We start from the raw sequence: 22,880 nt of genomic DNA, 5'->3' as shown, positions 1-22,880 counted from the left end.
CCCCATGTCTTACCAGATGCTGCTGTTCTGTCCTGTCGAAAGAGTGCTTAACCCGCCAGCTGTATGTTCTTAATGTCGTCGTTCAGCCACAACTCGGTAATACATAAGATATTATAGTTTTTAATGTCCCATTGGTAGGATATACAGTGGGGAGAACAAGTATTTGATAACCTGCAAAATCAGCAGTGTTTCCTACTTACAAAGCATGTAAAAATCCAGAAAATCACATTGTATGAATTTTAAGTAATTAATTTGCATTTTATTGCATGACATAAGTATTTGATCACCTACCCACCAGTAAGAATTCCGGCTCTCACAGACCTGTTAGTTTTTCTTTAAGAAGCCCTCCTGTTCTCCACTCATTACCTGTATTAACTGCACCTGTTTGAACTCGTTACCTGTATAAAAGACACCTGTCCACACACTCAATCAAACAGACTCCAACCTCTCCACAATGGCCAAGACCAGAGAGCTGTGTAAGGACATCAGGCATAAAATTGTTGACCTGCACAAGGCTGGGATATAGGCAAGCGGCTTGGTGAGAAGGCAACAACTGTTGCCGCAATTATTCGAAAATGGAAGAAGTTCAAGATGGCGGTCAATCTCCCTCGGTCTGGGGCTCCATGCAAGATCTCACCTTGTGGGGCATCAATGATCATGAGGAAGGTGAGGGATCAGCCCAGAACTACACGGCAGGACCTGGTCAATGACCTGAAGAGAGCTGGGACGACAGTCTCAAAGAAAACCATTAGTAACACACTACGCCGTCATGGATTAAAGTCCTGCAGCGCACGCAAGGTCCCCCTGCTCAAGCCAGCGCATGTCCAGGCCCGTCTGAAGTTTGCCAATGACCATCTGGATGATCCAGAGGATGAATGGGAGAAGGTCATGTGGTCTGATGAGAAAAAAATTGCTTTTTGGTCTAAACTCCACTCGCCGTGTTTGGAGGAAGAAGAAGAACAAGTACAACCCCAAGAACACCATCCCAACTGTGAAGCATGAAGGTGGAAACATCATTCTTTGGGGATGCTTTTCCGCAAAGGGGACAGGACGACTGCACCGTATTGAGGGGAGGATGGATGGGGCCATGTATTGCGAGATCTTGGCCAACAACCTCCTTCCCTCAGTAAGAGCATTGAAGATGGGTCGTGGCTAGGTCTTCCAGCATGACAACGACACAAAACACACAGCTAGGGCAACTAAGGAGTGGCTCCCTAAGAAGCATCTCAAGGTCCTGGAGTGGCCTAGCCAGTCTCCAGACCTGAACCCAATAGAAAATCTTTGGAGGGAGCTGAAAGTCCGTATTGCCCAGCGACAGCCCCGAAACCTGAAGGATCTGGAGAAGGTCTGTATGGAGGAGTGGGCCAGCTTTGCAGGAGACGATCGACAGCTGGATGAAGAGAGAGCCATCGTGTGCAAACATGTCGCAAAATTTCACGCCACTCAAAGTCAACAAAGGCAAAAAAATGCACACAGTTCCTCTCTTCGGGAAGCAGATACTAATAAGTGGCTGTAGATCTGTAAAAGAGTTGTCTCATATCCACTGACAGCTGATCGCAGGCGTGCTTGCAGGCATTATGAGATATGTGAGCTGGGCAAATAGCTTTCAGAATGCGATTGTTGGCACTGCTCAATAACTGGTAAACGGAGAGGTGTTTTCCAATTTTTCCAGTTTCCACAAGAAGAATGCACCGATATTGCTAGCACCTTAAGCTAGCGTGGCCTTGTGCATTTCTGTGGATGCATGCTGAGTTAGGTCAATCTCCCCTCCATGGCCAATTGAGAATTCTCTCCTTGATATGCCAAACCGACCGAACAATAACAGAAATTACTTTGCAGGAATTGGCTCGTTTATGCTATACTGTGATTGGATGAATATACGGGACATGGGAGGTCCCGTATGGGACAAATCAATTTATCCCAATATCAGGGACATCCCGGCTAATACGGGACAGTTGGCAACCCTAGAGGAGCACCCTTCTCAAAGCAACATTAATCTGTGCTGCTCAGTCGTTTTGTCAGTAAGGCAGCATGGTGCATTGTCCAGAAACATCTCTTTCCATCAAATATATTTTATCATTTTCTAACTAGTTTTCATTGGGAAGGCAGATAAAGCGTTTATCAAAAGCAACCCCTTTTGCATGGAAAAACACAGAACCCTACTCATTTCCAAAAGTGCTTAATTAGTCTACTCACTTTTGTTTTGAGCTGACTTCACCTTCGGACAGAGCACGGCACCTGGCTCACGCTCAAATAGAATGCAGTCATTGCAAAACACGCCAACATGGGCAGCCGGGCGAGATTAATCAAACCCCCTCACTGATTGAGACAGGTGTGTGTCCACCCCAACGTGCTGCATGTCATGATGACACTCACCTGCCTTGAACAATGGGAATAGTTGAAATAGACAAAAGGGTGGCGTACACATTGTTGGGATCCTTCTAGTGCAGCGTTTGCAGGAGTAGTATCCAGGGGAATGGGAAGGCGGACGGAAAAGGAAGTGAGACGGTGGATGGTGGTTGGATGAGTGAACGTGTTTGAAATGGAAAAGCGTTGCGGTAGATATTGATAAAGAAGAATATAAAGACTAAGCAGTTGCTTTATAAGTGTGATGCACTGTTGAGCACATCCTGAGGGGTTCGTGCTGATTGTACGTAGATTGTGACAGTCAGTTAAATGAACAAGATGTAGGTCAGGAGATGTGCAGTATTATCATAAGGAGACGTATACTTGGAATACGGAGGAGGAATGGAGGGTAAAAGAGAGGCAGATGAGAGTGAGAGAGAGTGAGGAAGATGGTGAGAGAGTTGGTTAAAGAAAAATGGTAGAAAGTGTTAGCAGAGTGAGATGGAGACAGGATGAGAAATGGAAGTGAATGAGGGCTTAGTATCAGAGGTGGTAGGTGTGGTAAAGTTCTCGGAGCCCGAGGCTTGCACCGAGTGTCAGGATAAAGAAGAGTCTTTGACAGTGGGAGTGAAGTTTTTGGAAAAAGTGGACCCTTGCCTTTTTGGCTGATCCATTTGTGGTTTCAGGGTGGGTGAAAACAGAGTTGGGTTCTGTGGAATTGGTGCGGGTAACCAGAAGTGGTCTTGTGATAATTGTGTTTCTGCTGGTCAGAGGGAGCAGGCGTTCCACGTTAAACGAATGGGAGCAAGAAATTATTTTGCTCTCAAGAAAAGGGTGCCATTGAAAGGAGTGATTACTGGGGTAGCGGTAAATGTGAAAGTTTACCAACTGAAGGGGAAGATTCCCGGTGTTTGTGATGCTCGTCGTTTGGTGCAACGCAGACTGGGTGGCATGAGTGGTGAAACAGAAGAGTTGTTGTCTGTTGTTGAGTATTTGCCTGACAAAGTGACGTCAGGATATATAAGTTATCCTGTACAAACTTTTGTGCCGAATACATTACTTTGTTACAGGTGTCAAGCTTATGGGCATGTGGCAGCAGTGTGTAGGAGGGCAGTTCAAAGGTGTGAGAAGTGTGCCAAAGGGCATGAGACAAAGGAATGTGTAGCATTGGGAAAAGTAGTGATACAGTATGTGTTCATTGTAGGGGTGCCCATGGGGCTGGGTATCAGAAATGTCCGGTGCGAGAGATGCAGGTTGAGGTTTCCAGGGTTAGAGTAGTGCAGAAGTTTTCATATGCTGAGGCAGTAAAGAAAGTAGAGGAAGATGAGTCAAAGGGGAGGGATCCTGAGAGGAGTGGTGTGAGTAGTAGATCTGTACCTGTACAGTACAGAGGCCAACAAGTGATATATGTTTCAGTAAGATTGGATTTTTTGCATTTATTGCAATGGTTATCAACTGTACTGCAGGGACGGAACGTACATCGCAGAAAATTGAGGTTGTGGTAGCAGCTGCAGAGAGGCATTTGGGTGTGCGAGACTTGACGTCAGAAGAGTTACAGGGTGTGTTAATTGGTGGTGTCCCATCCTTTCAGGCTGTTTGCCTGAAGTAGGACGAAATAGATTTAAATAGTGGAGTATGGTGGTGTTTTAAAAATATATATATGTTTTAGTGAGTTTAGTTTTAGGGTATTGGTAGGGTATTTGTTTATTTATTTTTTCAAGCAAAGTATAAGGAAGTTATACTCCAGTCTAGTAGGCGGCGGTAATGTAACATTTATTGGATGCCAACCGCCATTAAACTTCATTGAAGAAGTCCACATTGTTGGATTACTTCATGGAGCAAAACATTTCTTAAATGTAATAATGGAGCATTTCCTAAATTCAAATGAACCCCCTGCAACTAGACATGGAAGTTTAGAAGACATGTTGTCTTCCAAGTCAGTAATTGAGAAAGTATCACCAAGCAAAGGTTGGTTGAACATTTGTGCTATGCTTAACATTACATTTTAGCAATTTAGCAGACGCTCTTATCCAGAGCGATTTACAGTTTTGCATTCAGACTTGCATTCATCTTAAGATAGAAGGGACAACCACAAATCACGTTCATAGTAAGTAGCCTACATTTCTCCTCAATAAAGTAGGCATCAGCAAAGTCATGGATAGAAATGGGGGGAAAAGTAAAGTGCCGAGTGTTAATTCACGAAAGGCTCACCCAGCTGGATCAGTAAAAATGGTCTGATTAGGCGATAATATGTTTAATAGCATGCCCGGTCTAGTAAATAAGCAGCAGCCACAAGATGTTCAAAGTCGTCTTCCCTTTGAATTTTAAGATTATAAGTGACAAGTTATATAATTACCCAAGCTCTGCTGGTACCTAAAAGGTTATTTCAGCTTTCAGTTTAGGCCTTTTAAGCTATGAAGCACAGGGAAAGACTCTTTTCACGCCACTTCGATACCAAAGTGACTTTTTCGTAGCAGGTTAAGAGAATTAACGCAGAAGGTTAGGCAAATTAATGCAGCAGGTTAGGATAATTAACATAGCAGGTTAGGAGACGGAGACTGAGGTTAAGGTTAGCAAAAAGTCTCTCCTAACCTGCTATGAAAGTCCCATGAAGCACCACCGCCAGCGATGCATCTTGGTCTTGTTTTCCAGCTGCACGCACCCACCTACCTCCACTTTCTTCAGGCAGGTACAGGGTCACCTGTCCTCCTGCAGGCACCGTCGTGTCGGAATCTTCTTCGTCTATGGTATATTGGCAATGGTATATCGCCACCTACTGTGCGGGATGGAAACAGGATTCCCAAAAATGGAACAAAATACCAATAAATAATAAAAAATATACATGTATATAAAAAGAAATTAACTAAAATAAAACTACCAAAAAATAAATAAACTAAATCAAACAAGTTTTCTGTTAAAAATGTAACAGATCTGATCCCTACACAGGCTCAAGGGGAATCTGGGAAAGCGGGTCTACTGACGCCAGTACCCATTAAGCCCCCAAAAAACGTTACTGCCGCAGCCACAATAATGTCCAGTTTCTTAGACTTCTTTGAGACTTGAGCCGTACAGTTTATAACTGTGGCAATGAATGCCACAAAATCCACCTTTTTAACACACAGGGTATCTTTTGACTGGCAGCAAACATTTACTACAGGCTGTGGTGTATCCACTACCAGATCTTCACTAGCATCACTTGTATTCTCAATTATTTTAATCGCCTCCGCATAGGAGATTCGATAGACTGCTCTAACTTTTGCCACGTCAATCTCCTTCACCCTTACAGGGCACTCCAGGAACGCGGGATCATGATCCCCACCACAATTGCAATGCTGTCCTCCAACACACCTTTCTTCAATATACTCTTTCCGTCTGCATATACTTGAAACATGGCCAAATCCTTTACAAAGCCTACACTGCAATGGTTTGGGGATGAAATATCTTACAGCGTATCTTACATAACCAAGCTTCACATGCGTATGTATTTGCTCTTTATCAAAAAACAACAGGACCGGCGGACTTTCTTATTTTTCTCCATACACCCACTGGGAATTGAAGTGAAATTAGCCCGGTTCATTGGAAATGGTAGATTGTTACTATTGTGTGATAGCCAGGCTCAGCAAGAGAACATTTTGAAAATGGAAAACGCTTAATGGACAGAAGATTAAAAGTCATGTCCCTTTTGCTTATCATAGATTGAGGGCAGTCATCACTGGGGTCCCAATATCTTTGTTCGTAGATTATATTAAAAAGATATAGGCTCAGTCATGATGTAAGGGTATCAATACGACCCAGGTTGTGGAAAGCAGAAATGCCAGGTGGAAGGTTAATGTGGAGATGACAAAAGAGATGTTGGGGTTAACAGATGTTACTGTGACATGCTGTACAATTCTACGGGTGGAGTGTTTCAGCATGATATAGATCAACTTTAATGGGGTTGGGGAGGTGTTTTGGGGGGAGGGTGTGGTAGAAGTTAGGGATTTATTTGGTTTTGAATTGTATTTTCATGGTAGTACAGAATTGGGCAGATCATGATTGATCGTACTGTAGCGACCCGCACAGACAGCTGTGTGTTATGTGTTAGGCTAGTAGGTGGTTGTGTTGTACTGACCAGTACCCAGTGTTCGCGGTCCGACATGTCAATCAACCTGCTATCTGCCAATCACGGGAATGCCTGGAATGTTCTGATGCCGGGCATCCTGGCGGTTGGCGGAGTGGCATGGGGGGGGGGGGGGGGGGGGGGGTTGGAGCATTGGAAGTTAAGACCAGGTTTCGCCTTTGTTCTCTCTCTTACGTCTGGGCTTCACAAGAGAAGGTCACGATTGGCTTGTGGGTTATCTGTCATTTATTTGGCGTGTGCTACGGCCCAAACAGTAGCCTGTGCAAAGTTGGTTTAATAAACCGTCAATTCGCAAACTCAAGCCTCTGTCTGGACAATTGCTCATTTATGATCTAGTCAGGTCATTACAGTACATTCCATCACAGTAGGTGGCGGCATTCACTTTAACGATTGTTTGCGGGCCGCCATATTATCATAGAATAATTAGAATTAGCGCAAGCGCAGCAAGTCTTGTGTTTGTTTTCATCCCCTACGTCCAGTAGATGGCAGCAAATCTGCAGGACGATGTGGAAATATTTTGAACAGTAGAGGTAGAAAATCTTCTTTGCTGGTGGTTTTGTTTTGAGTCTTTGGAGGACCAAACAACACGACTTAAATAATGTGTTAAAAGCCCATAGGAATGATAGTTAAACATTTGTCTCACATTCGTAAAATAGAAACACCATCAGCTGACATCGAAAGTACACCGTTCCTTCTGCGTTAAATGCTCCTGAAGTCATCATTTTGGTAAGTTCTTTGACGGCTAGTCATAGGTAATTTCGATAGCTAACGTTAGCTGTGTAACCAGACATCTTCAACACACATTGTAGCAGCTGAATGCCTGTATCTAGTTTTCTTGCACAATTGTACCATGTGACTTTGCAGCTTGTACGGTTGCGTTAGCTAGCTAGCCACAAAAATATGCACCGGTTAGCTAGCTATATTAATAGCTATAACGTTAGATAGCTCTCCTCCAGCTACCCTCCCGGCTAAGCAACCTGGGCTGGGCCGTGATTTAAAAAATATATATATTTAACATTTTAGTTACCTAGGCAAGTCCGTTAAGAACACATTCTTATTTACAATAACGGCCTACTCCGGCCAAACCATAACGCGGACGACGCTGGGCCAATGGTGAGCCGCCATACGGGACTCACAATCACGACCGGTTGTGATACAGCCTGGAATCGAACCAGGGTCTGTAGTGACGCCTCTAGCACTGATATGCCTTAGACCGCTGCGCCACTCGGGAGCCCAGGGGCTAACGTTATATCGCTAGTTAACATGTTGTTTAGCTAACCAGCTTGTTGGGCCAAGGTTGCTAATTACCTCTTAAACAGCAAGAGACTGTTGCCTATAGCCAAGACTAGCTAGCTATGTTAGCCTCAACAGAGATTGTCTTTCATTTTTTATTTTCTTATTTAACCTGTGTTTAACTAGGCAAGTCAGTTAAGAGTACATTCTCATTTACAATGACAGCCTACTTGTAAAGCCCTCCCCTAACCCGGATGAAGCTGGGCCAATTGTGCGCCGGCCTATGCGACTCACAATCACGGCCGGTTGTGATACAGACGGGATCGAACCTGTGTCAGTAGTGACACCTACTTAGTGCCTTACCCTCTCTGGAGCCTTGTTGTTTAATGTCCCTGTACCGGGCATTTGGTCTGTATAATTATACTTTCCACTCACTTCTGTGTTTGTCCAATCAATGATTTTAATTGCAAGCGTTTGTTCTCGCAGATGCCATTGCCTATGTGTAGATTTATTTAACTATCTAGCTAGATAACGGTCACACAGAATATATTTAAACTTGTTAACAACCAACTTGACATGTATCTTTCAGATGCCATGGTAAAGGATTGCATTGGTCCAAAGAGCATCTGAGCTACAGTCATTATCATGGAACAGAAAAGGCTTTCAGAATAAGTCACTTGCCCACACACATGAGTGCTGTGTTCCCCTTGTGCTGGGCCAAGCGCCATGCCTGACCGGGACAGCACCTACCTGTCAGGTGGTGGTGGGAGCAGCAGCGGGGTGGGTACTAGTGTGAGCGAGGAAGTGGGGTCTGGTTTAGGAGGGGGCACGGGAGAAGGCCGGGGGGGATCCGCAGGAGGTGAAGACAGTGGCTCTGGTTCTGGGGGAATGGGTGGAGGAGGGGCCCTGGGGAATGGGAACAACTGCGGGGGAGGTGGAGCCGGGGGCCCGGGGTCAGAACCGGCTCCGGACGGGGTCTGCAGAGACTTCTTGAGGAACGTGTGTAAGAGGGGCAAACGCTGCCGCTTCAAACACCCCGACTTCAACGAGGTGCCAGACCTCGGGGTGCAGAAGAACGAGTTTGTATTCTGCCACGACTACCAGAACAAGGAGTGTGTCCGCTCCAACTGCCGCTTCGTCCACGGCTCCAAGGAGGATGAGGACTACTATAAGAAGTCAGGGGAGCTGCCCCTCAGGTTGAGGGGGAAAGTAGCTGCAGGACTGGGCCTGTCCCCCATGGACCTCCCCCACAGCCGAGGGGAGGTCCCCATCTGCAGGGACTTTCTGAAGGGTGAGTGCCAGCGGGGCAACAAGTGTAAGTTCCGCCACGTCAAGAAGGACAACGAGTACGAGCCGGCAAGAGTGGGTGTGGGGAGCGTGTTAGGCCCAGGGGCCAGTGGGATGGTGAACACAGGCGGGGGGGTCGGAGGGGTTGGGATGGGTGCCTGTGGAGGCATGGCTGGACTGGTGGGGGGTGGAGGTGGGGGCAACATGATGGGGATGGGCTGCCCCAGCCTTGGGGGTTGCAGAGACTCGGGTATCTTAGGGGTGGGAGGAGTAGGGTTAAGTGGGATTGGGGGTTGCATCTCCATGGGGGCCTCAGGACCTCGTCGTTTTGACAGGGGCCCCTGCTCGGCGTACGACCCCCTGTTTGAGAGCGGTCTGTATGAGACATCGCCCCTGGAAGCCCCTGTGGACCACACAATGCTGCAGCTGAAGAGACGCAGGCTGGAGGGTCTCCGGCTGGATGGGAACGGAGGGGGGCACTATGAGCTGGGGGTGCAGGCGGCCCTCTCACCCCGGCCCCTGGAGTACAGGTTTCTGGAGGAGGAAAACACCCTGCTGAGGAGGAGAGTGGATGAATTGAAGAAACAGGTCATCCCTCCACATCCCTCTACACACAATCAACAACCACACATAACAATACAATGTATATATTAGCCTTTTAAGATCACTCCTCAAATACCTTGTTAACCTTTTCTGCAGGTGTCAAACCTCATGGCCACCAACGAGGTGCTGCTGGAGCAGAATGCCCAGTTCCGGAGCCAGACCAAGGTGTCGGTGATGACCCTGTCCTCCACCCCAGCCCCCTCTGAGCAGACCATGGCGTCCCCCGTGGGCTCGGTCAGTTCCTACAACCACAGCATCGCCCAGACCCATACCACCCTGAGCAGCGCCGGGCTGCAGCCTCGTACCGTCACCCTCACACAGCAGGACCTAGTGGCCCCCACCTGTGCCCCTACAGTGCCCCCATCTAATGCTGCCCCATCCAGCGCTCCCCTGCCCCACCTCAACCCCGAGATCACCCCGCTCTCAGCCGCCCTGGTTCAGACCATCGCCCAGGGCATGGGGCCTCCCGTCTCCATGGCACCCGTCACTGTTTCAGTGGCGCCGGTGGCTGTATCAATGGCACAGCCTCTGCCTGGCATCACTATAAGCCATGCCACCAGCCCCATGGTGTCATACCCTATCGCCAGCCAGAGTATGAGGATCACCACCATACCTCACTGATGCAGCACACTCTCTAGGACCCTCCCATGGAACTAAAGATGGAATTCTACATACCATCCCTCTGCTGAATGACTTGAGGGGAGACATTGAGGTGGGTGATCCCTAATGCCCACATGCCATGGGCAGAGAAAAGGTTAATAATGATAGGATGCCTTCACCACACAAACCCTGCTCTGTGGCAGTGTTGCAGGTAGTCCTCTGAGGTGACCTCTGAACTTGTTAAAGGTTTGTGTGCCCAATTTGTAAGTCGCTCTGGATAAGAGCGTCTGCTAAATGACTTAAATGTAAATGTAAATGCAAAAGGACTTCTTCAAACACACCAAAAATAATGACAAACTGTAAAAATGTCAGGGTGATATTCATAGTTCTTTGACAAATTTGACTGTCATGACATTGCAAGGGGTTTATGACATTTCAGATAGCTTCCGTTATTTATGATTATGGGTTTTGCTTGTGTAACTTAGATATTTTGCACACATTTAATGAGAATAACAACCACAACAAAATGAATCTGTCCTGTTATTACTAATTAATCAAGTTATCTAGAGTAATGTTATGGGAGGATAAGGTTACTGATTGACACATCAGATACATTTTTCAGTGTTTGAAGCATTGTTATCTTTGCCCTTTCCAGCCTAAACTCAGTTGAGCCTAAACAAAGGTAAGTCTACCATGAAGGGAATGGGTAAGCTTGGAATAGAAACACCTTTAGTAAACATGTTTTTGATCAATTCCAAATGTACTCGTCGTTTTATACATTTGTAATTTAGCAGACGCTCTTATCCAGAGCGACTTAGTTAGTGCATTCATCTTAAGATAGCTAGGTGGGCCAACCACATTTCAGTCATAGCTACTTTGAGGAAAAATGTACTTACTGTCTGTAAAGTCAGTGCCCAGGTGGTTCCACCTTGGGGTGCCAGGACAGAGAAAAGCTTTGACTGAGCTGGAGCTGCCCTCCCGTAGGGGTGGGAGGGCCAAGAGACCAGAGGTGGCAGAACGGAGTACTTGGGTTGGGGTGTAGGGTATCAGCATAGTGTGCTTCACGGTGTACTTCTACACCTGCATTGCTTGCTGTTTTTAGGCTGGGTTTCTGTACAGCACTTTGTGACATCAGCTGATGTAAGAAGGGCTTTATAATAAATTTGATGATTGATTGAGCCTGAAGGTAAAGAGTGACAGTTCCTCTTGCTGCTCCGTAGGCAAGTACCTTGACTGGAAGCCAGTGGAGTGTACGAGGAGCGGGGTGACATGGTAGAACTTGGGAAGGTTGAACACCATGCGGGCTGCTGCATTCTGGCAAGTTGCAGGGTTTTGATGGAACAAGCAGGAAGCCCAGATGGGAGAATTCAAGTGCCGCTTCCTGTGTGAGGTAGGGTCATCCTCTGTTGCCACCTGGGTGTCTTTGCTATGTCATCCGCATAGCAATGATAGGAGAGACCGTGTGAGGATATGACGGAGCCAAATAACTTGGTGTATAAAGAGACTAGGGGACCTAGAACCAAATCCTAGGGGACACTAGTAGTGAGTACGTGGTGCAGACACAGATCCTCTCCACGTCACCTGGTACGAGAGACCTGCCATGTAAAATGCAGTCCAAGTGTGGAGAGGAGGATCTGATGGTTCACGGTGTCAAAGGCAGCGTATAGATCTAGGAGGATAAAAGGAGATTGCTCTCCTGTGGCACAGAGGTTGACTGTCTCGGTTGAGTGACCGGTCTTGAAGCCTGACTGGTTGGGGTCAAGAAGATAGTTCTGAGAGCGATAGCAAGAGGGTTGGTCAGAGAACACACGCGTCTTGGAAATAAAAGGATACCGGTCTGTAGTGTGATGTCAGAGGGGTCGTGTTGGTTTCTTGAGGAGGGGAGCGACTCAGGCCATTTTGAAGTCAGAGCGGACGAAGCCTGTGGTCAGGGATAAGTTGAGGGAGGTAAGGAATGGGGGAAAGTCTCCAGAGATGGTCTGGAGGGAATGGGGTCAAGCGGGCAGGTTTTCGGCGGCCGGACCTCAAGTCACAAGATTTCATCTAGAGAGAGAGGAGAAAGATGTCTAGGAGTAGTTCTGTGTGAATGGGACAGAGAGGGAGGGGGTGGAGGGTAGAGGAGCAAAATAGTTTCCTAGGGTTAGAGGCAGAAGTTGGAAATTTAGAGTGATAGTGGCTTTAGCAGCAGATAGAGGGGGGAGTGAAAGGGAGATTTAGTTACCTCCATTTTCACTCCGCAGTCTGCAGCCCTGTTCTGGAAGTTCACAATGAGTCACTCAGCAGTGGGGGAGGGCCCGGACGGACGGGAGGAAAAGGGACAGTGTGAGTCATAGGATGCAGAAAAGGAGGAGAGTAATGTTGAAGAGGCAAAATCAGGAGGGAGAAAGATTTAGCAGAAGGGAGAGAATTGCGACGGAACATGGCCGTCTGGGTAGGGGTTGAGTGGAAAGGTTGGAGGAGAAGGAGACCGATACTGAAACAATGTGGGGATCAGAGACCTGGAAGGGGGTTTCAGTGAAATTAGTAGGCGAACAGCCTCTAGTAAAAATGAGGTCAAGCATATTACCAGCCTTGTGAGTGGGACGGGGCCTTTAAAGGGTGAGGGCAAGGAGGGAAAATAAATAAATGAATCGATGGCAGATGTCGGAAGGTTGAAGTCGCCCATTACAAAGAGGTGAGCCATCGTCAGGAAATTAGCTTGTCAAGCTCATTGCAAAACTCTAAGGGCACCTGGTGTGCGATAGATGACCATGTTTGAGCGGACAAGTGACAGTGACTGCATGTAATTCAATTGAGATGGACAGGTAGGTGAGGGAGAAAAGAGAATCTACACTTAGGACAAATCAGTAGGCCTGTGCCACAACCGTGATAACCAGGGCCAAAAAGTCTAGGGACTGAAGGCAGCATAGGCTGAGATGAACTTGGTGTTCTTGACCACAGATCAGCAGTTCCAAATGCTGCCAAGACCAGGAATTCCACATGGGTTGTGTGCGCAGGGTACACAAAAAGGGTTGCAGACAAGGGGTGGGGAGCATTTAATAAACCTACAGGGAAAGGAGCAAACCGGTATAGAAAACACATAGTTGACAAAGCTACAAAATAGCAAAATGAGACCTGAAAATAACTAGCTAAGATATTAACATTTTATTTGTCACATGAGCCAAATACAATGGGTGCAGACCTTACAATGAAATGCGTAATTACAAGCCCCTAACCAACAATGCAGTTAAGATAAAATACCTGTAAGAAATAAAAGTAACAAATAATGAGTGAGAGTGGTGATAAGAATTCCTCTTTCCTTCCTCGTTCAACTCTGCAGAACTGTCTTTGTTTTGGGGCCACCGCTTACAGCTGCCACTGAGGAGACGGAAGTAATAACACTAATAGCCAAGCAGAGGTGAAAAGCACACCTCCCGGTACTAATTGTTGTTTGCCTTTGAGAGGATACACCACTCCCCCTCCAATTCAGCCACTGATGAACGAAATGGCAACAATCACAAATTGCCCTGCCTCTTAATCCTGGTTGATGTGCTAACAATCAGCTGCAAGTTATGAGCAGGTAGCAGTTGACACACCAAGTAGGCTACTGGGAAGATAGGTGTAACGGATGTGAAATGGCTAGCTAGTTAGCGGTGGTGCGCGCTAATAGCGTTTCAATCTGTTACGTCACTTGCTCTGAAACCTTGAAGGAGTGGTTCCCCTTGCTCTGCAAAGGTTGTGGCTTTTGTGGAGCGATGGGTAACGACACTTCGTGGGTGACTGTTATTGATGTGTGCAGAGGGTCCCTGGTTCGTGCCCGGGTCGGGGCGAGGGGACGGACTAAAGTTATACTTTTACATAGGCAGTACTTTAAGTACACTAAACGTAACATGTAACAATATCAACGATTTTACTCAGTTAGTTTATATAAGGAAATCAGTCAATTGATAAATGAATTCGGCCCTAATCTATGGATTTCAATGACTGGGAATACAGATATGCATCTGTTGGTCACATATACCTTAAAACCTGTTAGGGGGGCACCCCGACACCGGTACACTTATGACAACATCCAGCTCAAAGTGCAGGGCGCGAAATTCAAAAGATATATTTTTTAAATATTTAACTTTCACACATTAACAAGTCCAAGACACCAGATGAAAGGTGCACATCTTGTGAATCAAGCCAACATGTCCGATTTTTAAAATGTTTTACAGGGAAAACAAAATATGTAAATCTATTAGCTAACCACGATAACAAAAGACACAACTTTTCTAACTCCATCAGTTTCTTAATCCATCAGGTGCTATCACAAATTCGACCAAATAAAGATATAAATAGCCACTAACCAAGAAACAAATTCATCAGATGACAGTCTGATAACATATTTATTGTATAGCATATGTTTTGTTTGAAAAATGTGCATATTTCATGTATAAACCATAGTTTACATTTCAGCTACAATCTGAAATTGCACCGAAAGCAGCCATAATATTTACAGACACCAACGTCAAATAGCTAATTACTCATCATATAAAACATTTCTGAAAAATACATAGTCTGCAGCAATTGAAAGACAGGCATCTTGTGATTCCAAACAATATTTCCGATTTATTAAATATTTTACAGCGAAAACAAAATGTATCGCTATATTAGCGTAGCTACAATAGACAGACACAATTGGGCGCCCACGGCCAGTTCACATGCACGACAGATATATGAAATAACATCATAAAATGGGTCTTACTTTTGCTGATCTTTCATCAGAATGTTGAAGAAGGTGTCCTCTGTCCAGATGAGTCGTTGTTTCGATTCAGAATGGCAAATTTCCCTCTTCAATTAGCATTGGCACTAGCCGAGTGGCACAAATTTCTCCAACGTAAACACAGTCAGAGGACGGAACACGGCAAAACTCCCGAATAAAGTTTCAATAATCTGATTAAACTATATTGAAAAAACATACATTACGATGATATGGTCACATGTATCAAAAAAAATTCAAGCCGGAGATGTTAGCCGTTCGTTACGAAGGCAAAACAGAAGTCAATCCCACTTCCTTCAGAGTACCGGAAGTGGACGGTCACGTCAAAGAAATAGGTTTTTTTCCACCACAGAACAAGATGAACACAAAAATTTCTTCTCTGACATCCTCTTTACACCAATAGGAAGGCGTATAGAGTGTAAGTAGACTCCTAAGTGTCAAGACCATGTATAGGCATCAAGTTGAAAAGAGCATCGATTTCTGACATTTCACTTCCTGGTCAGGATCACTCAGAGAAATAATTCCAACTGTTTTAGAAACTAGAAAGTGTCTTCTATCCAAAAAGAATAATAATATTCATATTGTACGAGCAAGATTTGAGTAGGAGGCCGTTTGAAATGGGCACGATTTCACTGGCTACTCAACACTTTGCCTTGCAGCCATAAGAAGTTTTAACAAAAAAAGTAGGGGTGGAGATCAGAACACCAGTCCGTATCCGGTGTGACCAGCATTTGCCTCATGCAGCGTGACACATCCTTCGCATAGTTGATCAGGCTGTTGATTGTGGCCTGTAGAATGTTGTACCACTCCTCTTCAATGGCTGTGCGAAGTTGCTAGATATTGGCGGAAACTGGAACACTGTCGTACACGTCGATCCAGAGCCTCCCGACAATGGGCTTCAGGATCTCGTCACGGTATCTCTGTGCATTCAAATTGCCATCGATAAAATGCAATTGTGTTCGTTGTCCAAAGCTTATGCCTGCTCATACCATAACTCCACTGCCACAATGGGGCACTCTGTTCACAACGTTAACATCAGCAAACTGCTCTCCCACACAATGCCATACACGCTGTCCACAATCGGCCCGGTACAGTTGAAACCGGGATTCTTCTATGAAGAGCACACTTCTCCAGCATGCCAGTGGCCATCGATGGTGAGCATTTGTCCACTGAATTCGGTTACGACACTGAACTGCAGTCAGGTCAAGACCCTGGTGTGGATGACAAGCATGCAGATGATCTTCCATGAGACTGTTTCTCACAGTTAGTGCAGAAATTCTTCGGTTGTGCAAACTGACATTTTCATCAGCTGTCCAGGTGGCTGGTCTCAGACGATCCCCCAGGTAAAGAAGCCAGATGTGGAGGTCCTGGGCTGGCATGGTTATACATTGTCTGCTGTTCTGAGGCCGGTTGGACGTACTGCCAAATTTTATAAAACGATGTTGGAGGCAGCTTATGGTAGAGAAATGAACATTCAATTCTCTAGCAACAACTCTGGTGGACATTCCTGCAGTCAGCATGCCAATTGCACACTCCCTTAAAATTTGATGAATCTGTGGCATTGTGTTGGTGACACAACTGCACATTTTAGTGGCCTTTTGTTCCCAGCACAAGGTGCACCTGTGTAATATCGTGCTGTTTAATCAGCTTCAGTCGGCAGGTTTCCATTGACCCAGCTTTATTCAAGTATGGTTATCTGCAGAGTATGGAAAGCGAATCAGCTAATTGGGTAGATTTGTTGCCACTCTAGCTGATTTTGCGTGGCTGAGTGGGCTGCACAACGAGGCGATAATAAGCCGGCAACCAGTGCACCCATTTCCACCCTGCACTAGATAGCACAACCACAAAGTCAAAGTGCCTGTCGGCTAATATGGCGACAGAAGAGGAATATTGGGACGGGGACACAAAGGTGGATATCTAAGGAGGAATGGAGATGGAAGAAGAGGGTGGAGTTGAATTTTAGGTAGATGGCAATAAAAATGGAGATTGGGCGACGAAGAAGATTGGTGTTAAGTGCAAAGTGCAAACGGAGTGAGCCGTGAGCCAGACCGACTTCTGGAGGTGAAATGGAAGTGAATGAGGGTGAATTAGGTGGGGTGGAATGTGTGGTGAGGAGCTGGCATTGATGGACATAATGAAGAAGAATCTGGTCCAGCAGGAGTGACATTTTTGGAGAAAGTGGATCCTTGCCTTTTAGCGGATACATTTGTGTTTTCAGGGTGGATGAGAAAGGAGTTGGATGCAGTTCAATCAGTGAAGGTAACCTGTAGTGGACTTGTGATATTTATGTTTCTTCTGGGCGCTCCGTGTCATGCAACTTGGGCCGGTTTCTTGCTTTGTGCTTAAGAATAGGGCACCATTGAAATAAATTATTTCTGGCGTAGCGTTACGTGTGGAGGTGGAGCAATTTGAAGTTGAAGATTCCTGGTGTTTGACGTTTGGTGCGATGCAGACCCGGTGGTGAAAGAGTCACTGTCAATCCTTTTGAGTTTTCACCTGACAAAGTCATGTTAGGATATATCAGGTATACTGTTAGAGCTTTTGTGCCAAATCCACTGTGCTGTTTCAGGTGTGTAGGTGGGAGATGCCAAGATGTGGGAAGCGTGCAGGAGGGCATGGGACAGAGGATTGTGTAGTTTCGGTGGCTAAAATTGTGTGTGTCAATTGTAGGTGTGCCCATGCTGCTGGGAATCGGAAGTGTCCGGTGCGAGAGAGAGAGGTTGAAGTGGCCAGAGGCAGAATATTACAGAATGTGTCGTATGCTGAGGCAGTGGATGGTTCAAGGGTGAGGGATCCGGAGAGGATCCATATGAGTAGTAGATCTGTGCCAGCACAGGACGATAGGCCAACGAGTGATATGTTTCACTAAGGTTGGATTTTAGCGTTCATAGAAATGGTTGTCAACTGTACTGCAGAAATGGAATGTAAATAAATGTGGTGGCAGCTGCAGAGAAGTATTTTGGTATATGAGATTTGATTTCAGAAGAGTAACAGTTGAGTGGTGGTGTCCCATCCTCTTAGGTCGTTGGAATGGTCCAGGAGCAGATAGGGTCAAAGTAGTAGAATGGGGTAGTGGGTTTTTAATGAGTGTAGGGTTGTTGGAAGTGGGTAATATTATATTTTTCTATTTTTATGAAATAGTGGTGTGTAAGGTTAGTAGGTGGTGCAATTATTATCATTATTATATATTTTTTCATTTTTATTTTTGTATCATAAGTGTAATGTGATTGACCACGCACTACCGCACAGTAGGTGGCGGCATGCACAAACAAAATGTACGAACGCCATGATATCGAAGAAGAAGAAAGTGCCTGCTGATTTGAGATGATTCCACAAAGCCAATTTATGCTTGATCCAAAAATGTGGTAGGTGGGGGCGGTATGTTCTGAATAAAAAACGTACTTTCTTGACAACTTCCTTCACAATAGCTCTGCTCCGCTAAGAGCAAGAAGTATGAAAGCCCTGACATCTACGGAGGCTGCATCACAGTAAATGCCATATGGCCACTTCAGATTCGGATTAACCATTCCGATCCTTTTATGCTTGATGTGACAATGGGATCCGGAGGCTCTGGAGGTTTGCGGAGGCCAAATCGAGTTCCACCCCGCATCTCTGTGGGCCTCCCAATTGTATCAATGCAGAGGGCTCCGTATAGCTCCGCATTGACATAATTGGTTACGGTAGGTGGCGGTGGTACATCCTGTATATACAGTGGAGGCTGCTGAGGAGAGGATGGCTCATAATAATGGCTGGAACGGAGCGATTGGAATAGCATCAAACTCATGGAAACCATATGTTTGATGAATTTGATACTAGTCCACTTATTCCCGAACAGAAAGCGCCCCAGGTTAGCGAGTCCTTATTCCCGCACTACACACTCAGTGCCCCCCTGCCAAAAAATCCCCATTCTGCACTAACTAGTTTTTATTCAGACATTTGGAACAACACAAATAAACAATCATAACATTTAAAACGATATAAACGTATATACAAAAATAAGACTCATAAATATCAAAAGAAGTAACAAAGACAAATAGAAACAAATTTGTGTTGATTTGGCCCTCGAGCGTCAATGTATTACCCATCCCCCAACACTGTCAACCAAGAGTCAAGACTAAACCAATTCACCTTGGTGGTGTGCAGACTGGTTTTATATTATTCTTAACAATTTCGCACAAACCAGAAAGAAAATGCAACAATAAGTCTGTGAAACTATATATTAACAGTATTATGAATTCATTGAGGTTTATTTGGTAGCATTTCATAGTGGGACTGATTTTACTAATTGCGTTAGTACTGTCCAAAGTTAGGTGCGCTATTTGATAGATTCTCCCGCTCCCCCTACCTCCGGCTTCCAGTGGGGAGACCTGAGGTCAACCTACCCCCGCCAGCCTAGCTCACAAACTAGAATCAGGACGCCCACTCCGACAAGGTTAATTGACCCACAGTCCCACACGGTGACATGATATCATTGATATGAGCGATAGAAAACCGATCGCACAAATGTCACCGTTTTCTGCCCTCAGATAAAGAGAGCTATGAAAGCTTGTCTACATTTGAAAAGGTTCCAATGAAGAGCAGTGGTTCTCAGTCCTGGTCCTGGGGACTCAAAGGGGTGCACATTTTGCCCTAGCACTGCACAGCGGATTCAAATTATCAACTCATCATCAAGCTTGAAGTGGTATTTATGTATTCATTTGTGATGCTATCCTTGTTATGATCCTGTTATTGTCACATGCTACATGTGCACATATGTGTGCCCATGCATCTATCTATCCAATGTTATCATGATTTGTTATCAGGGATATTATACTTTAGTAATCTACAATGACCTGATGATGTAAAAGTCTAATAATTACGTTGTCTTCCATATTCCTACAGATACCTTGTAACTGGATATTCCTTCAAAACGATTGCCTGCAGTTAACGTGTAGGGCACTGCAAGGTGGGTGACCAGGGCCATCTGGGACTGCCTACTGGAGGAATTCAGGTGTGTGAAGGCTACCTGTGACCTGCATAACTTCTTGATGATAGACACGAGGACCAGGAAGGGATCTGCAGATCGCCGCCTTGTGCCAGAGGAGAAGTCTGCTGCTCTGCAGGATGTTTCAAGGATGGGGGCCAACAACGCAGCAAGAGAGGCAATCCGTGTGCGGGAGATCTTCACCTCCTACTTCTTGGAAGAGGGTGCTGATGCACAACCAAAGGTTGATGCACAACCAAAGGCTCTTTTAAGAGCCATTCACATTGCAGTAAGAGTATTCTTCCATTTACTTAGCTATGTCAACTGCAGGTATTCAATTCCCAGTTTCTCTCCCTTTGATTTCTACTTCTCAGGTGAGGGTTATGTTTAGGTAAGGGTGGGATGTCTGTACAAAAACAAAACAGGCTATTTTAATTCACACAATTAGACACCCTATAACCTACACACTCATGTATCAATCTGATTGATGGATTGTGTTCTGCGGTAAGCAGGCTCAGGTGTACAACTGTGGCTCCTTCCACCTTCAAAGAATAGGCAAGAGGGCCAACCATGGAGAATAGTAAGACACTTCATTATTGCTATATTGTTTGTCCTTGTGTGTCCGCTCATGTTTTTCAGCATAAAGTACTCTGCAGCCACTTAGTGTGGTGTGGACACCAGGTGAGGCCACATGTAACAGTATAGCTTCCGTCCCTCTCCTCGCCCCTACCTGGGCTCGAACCAGGGACCCTCTGCACACATCGACAACAGTCACCCTCGATGCATCGTTACCTATCGCTCCACTTTCACACCGGTTACACAGATTCCTGTTGAACACTGTCTCTTTAACTACCTTATTTTCTCAATGACAGTCTCTCTCCTTCACTTCATCCCTCTCTCCTCTTTTCCCTAAATCCTTTAGATTATATCAGCTGTGTCGGTGAACCCCTCCCGCATCTGAACTGGCTACATAGAGGGTACAGCATGATCAGAGGTGAGAGGTCAATTGGTCAGGTCAACAGGAAGTATTATTAAAGATGCTTTACATTGAAATACAGATAGAGATGCAGTAGTCCCAGAGTTTATGATCCAAGGTCAGTTTTGCATTTCACCTCCTGATTATTATGATGACAAACAATGTTAGAATAAAAAAGTAAACAAGTCTTAAACATGCTATCGCTCTCTCCATCTGTCTCTCGTCTGCAGATATGTTTTGATGTGAGAGAGGATGCCAACCCCCAGTCCCATCATCACCACCTCACCCGCTTTTAAGATAACCTCCGGGCCGACTAGAGACACTATGTAATTGTGATGAACTGGGAGAATATTTGGGTTCCACTGTGATTCATTAATCATATGCTGCCTTCCCTGCTCCTATGCTCTTACCTCTTTCCCTTTCTGTCTTCTACACCTCTCTCGCCACCTCCTTTCTAACCTCTGTTTTTATAATGCACAACAGATATGCATTGAAGTACAGATTGAACTTTTATTTATAATATTAAAATTATAATATTTATAATGCTTGTATTTATAACACTTGGATAATGAACTTCTTTCAATAAAGCGTTTCACATTCTCTGCTGTTTGAAATTAACTCCCATTTGATGAATACTACACCTATCCTGTTTATCAGATCAATGCAGATGAAGGGCATTAGATATTGAGATGAACCAGTTTAAGAGTATTTACATGAGGCATAGGAAGTGTAGTGTACTGTTTAAAAAAATTATATTTCTGTACATATGAATTACAAATCAGCCTTTAACTAGTTAAATCCTATTTCTAGTCTTAGTTACAATGTGTAACCATTGATGTCCCAGGACCAAGATTTGTAAAGACTTTTGAAGGGTATAGTTGTAATACATACATGCAGACACAGCATCATACAAAGACTGGAATGTGATACTCCTGGTATTGGATATGACTGAAAAATAATTTCAAAGACATTCATACCTGAACTGCACCTTTATTTGCCAAGGTAGAGTACATGATCAGTGAATATATTAAATGTACAGGCTACAATGTGGGGATCTCATGCTATAATAACTGCAAAATTTACTTTTCGTAGCACTAGCAGGTTATGATAATTAACGTATTAGGTTACGGTTAGGTGTTACGTACCTCAGCAAGCAAACCAAAAATGTTGCTCAAACAGAGGGGGGAACTAACAGGTGGGATTTTAGGAGGGGTTCTGAAAGTTGACTGGCAACAACTGGGACCTAAGACACCCACCATGAGCACCCACTAAATTTGCCCAAGAAGAGCCAAACAAAATAAAAACCCACACCAAACTTAAAGACAGGAAGCAAAACATAAAAAATTGGGAAATCAGATAAATGATTGTTTTTTAGAAATCAAATAGGGAAAGCCAACCAAAGGTGGTAACCCTCCACATCTCTCAAGCCAACTGGGGCACTGACTAAAGAGGTGACAGCCATCGGTGCGCCCAGTGTGCTAACGTCCAACCTCGAAATATAAACGGAAAAACAAAAGCCTGTAAAAGTTAGGAAAAGGGTTATGGTTAGCTAAAATGCAATAAATAAATAGTTTGACATCAATTTGACAAAAGCTGTACCATCTAGCCATGACCCTGGTACAGGCTTTAGGGGGGATTGCATTGGCGACCTGTCATTCAGGGCAGGTGGAGCAGTTTGCAAACAATGTAAAAAAATATATATGAAAAAAATAAAGCTGCATATAAACATGATCTCTTTTTTGCTTTCTTGACAAAGGCAGCTCCAAAATGCAGATGTTTGCCCCACCAAGAAGTACTAAAATCGCCACTGGGGGATTGGGAAAGAATAGGAGCTCTGCAAGTGTAAAATAAACTGAAGTGCATGGGTTATAGTCTGTGAATTGCTTTTCTGTATTGACTATATGGGTAATTTTGGGTACAACTCTGAAAAACATAATGAATAGGCCTAGGCCTACTGTATGTTTTTTTGGGGGGGGGGGGGTCCAATGTGTAAATGTCCCCCGCAGCTGTG

General features: G+C 45.0%; 1 protein-coding gene across 7 annotated transcripts; it reads left to right on the top strand.

Annotated features, from left to right (window-relative positions):
• The first annotated feature begins 6,940 nt into the window (after window positions 1-6,940).
• Window positions 6,941-21,469, top strand: LOC129846797 (zinc finger CCCH domain-containing protein 10-like). 7 transcript variants are annotated; one of them, XR_008758294.1, is made up of 6 exons: window positions 6,941-7,192; window positions 8,289-9,574; window positions 9,686-10,301; window positions 19,812-20,182; window positions 20,816-20,887; window positions 21,100-21,469. XR_008758294.1 is itself a non-coding variant. In XM_055914635.1 (3 exons), exons 2-3 carry the CDS (start codon window positions 8,426-8,428, stop codon window positions 10,208-10,210), a joined length of 1,674 nt encoding a protein of 557 aa, XP_055770610.1. In that variant the 5' UTR covers window positions 6,941-7,192; window positions 8,289-8,425; the 3' UTR covers window positions 10,211-11,367. The 7 variants fall into 7 exon arrangements, 1 of the variants encoding a protein (XP_055770610.1); XR_008758293.1 differs by having other exon boundaries at window positions 19,812-20,473; XR_008758291.1 differs by adding an exon at window positions 19,457-19,611 and having other exon boundaries at window positions 19,812-20,887.
• The last annotated feature ends 1,411 nt before the right edge of the window (window positions 21,470-22,880 follow it).

Source organism: Salvelinus fontinalis, chromosome 3, assembly GCF_029448725.1.
Source record: "Salvelinus fontinalis isolate EN_2023a chromosome 3, ASM2944872v1, whole genome shotgun sequence".
Classification (NCBI taxonomy): domain Eukaryota; kingdom Metazoa; phylum Chordata; class Actinopteri; order Salmoniformes; family Salmonidae; genus Salvelinus; species Salvelinus fontinalis.
Note: the sequence above shows the minus strand (reverse complement) of the source record. Positions and strands in the feature narration are given on the sequence as shown.

What these genes read in the sequence shown, in the direction of transcription:
- LOC129846797 (XM_055914635.1), top strand. Translation starts at nt 8,426, where the DNA reads ATGCCTGACCGGGACAGCACCTACCTGTCAGGTGGTGGTGGGAGCAGC. An exon ending in TGGATGAATTGAAGAAACAG is followed by an intron (nt 9,575 to 9,685) that starts GTCATCCCTCCA and finishes CCTTTTCTGCAG; the next exon opens with GTGTCAAACCTCATGGCCAC.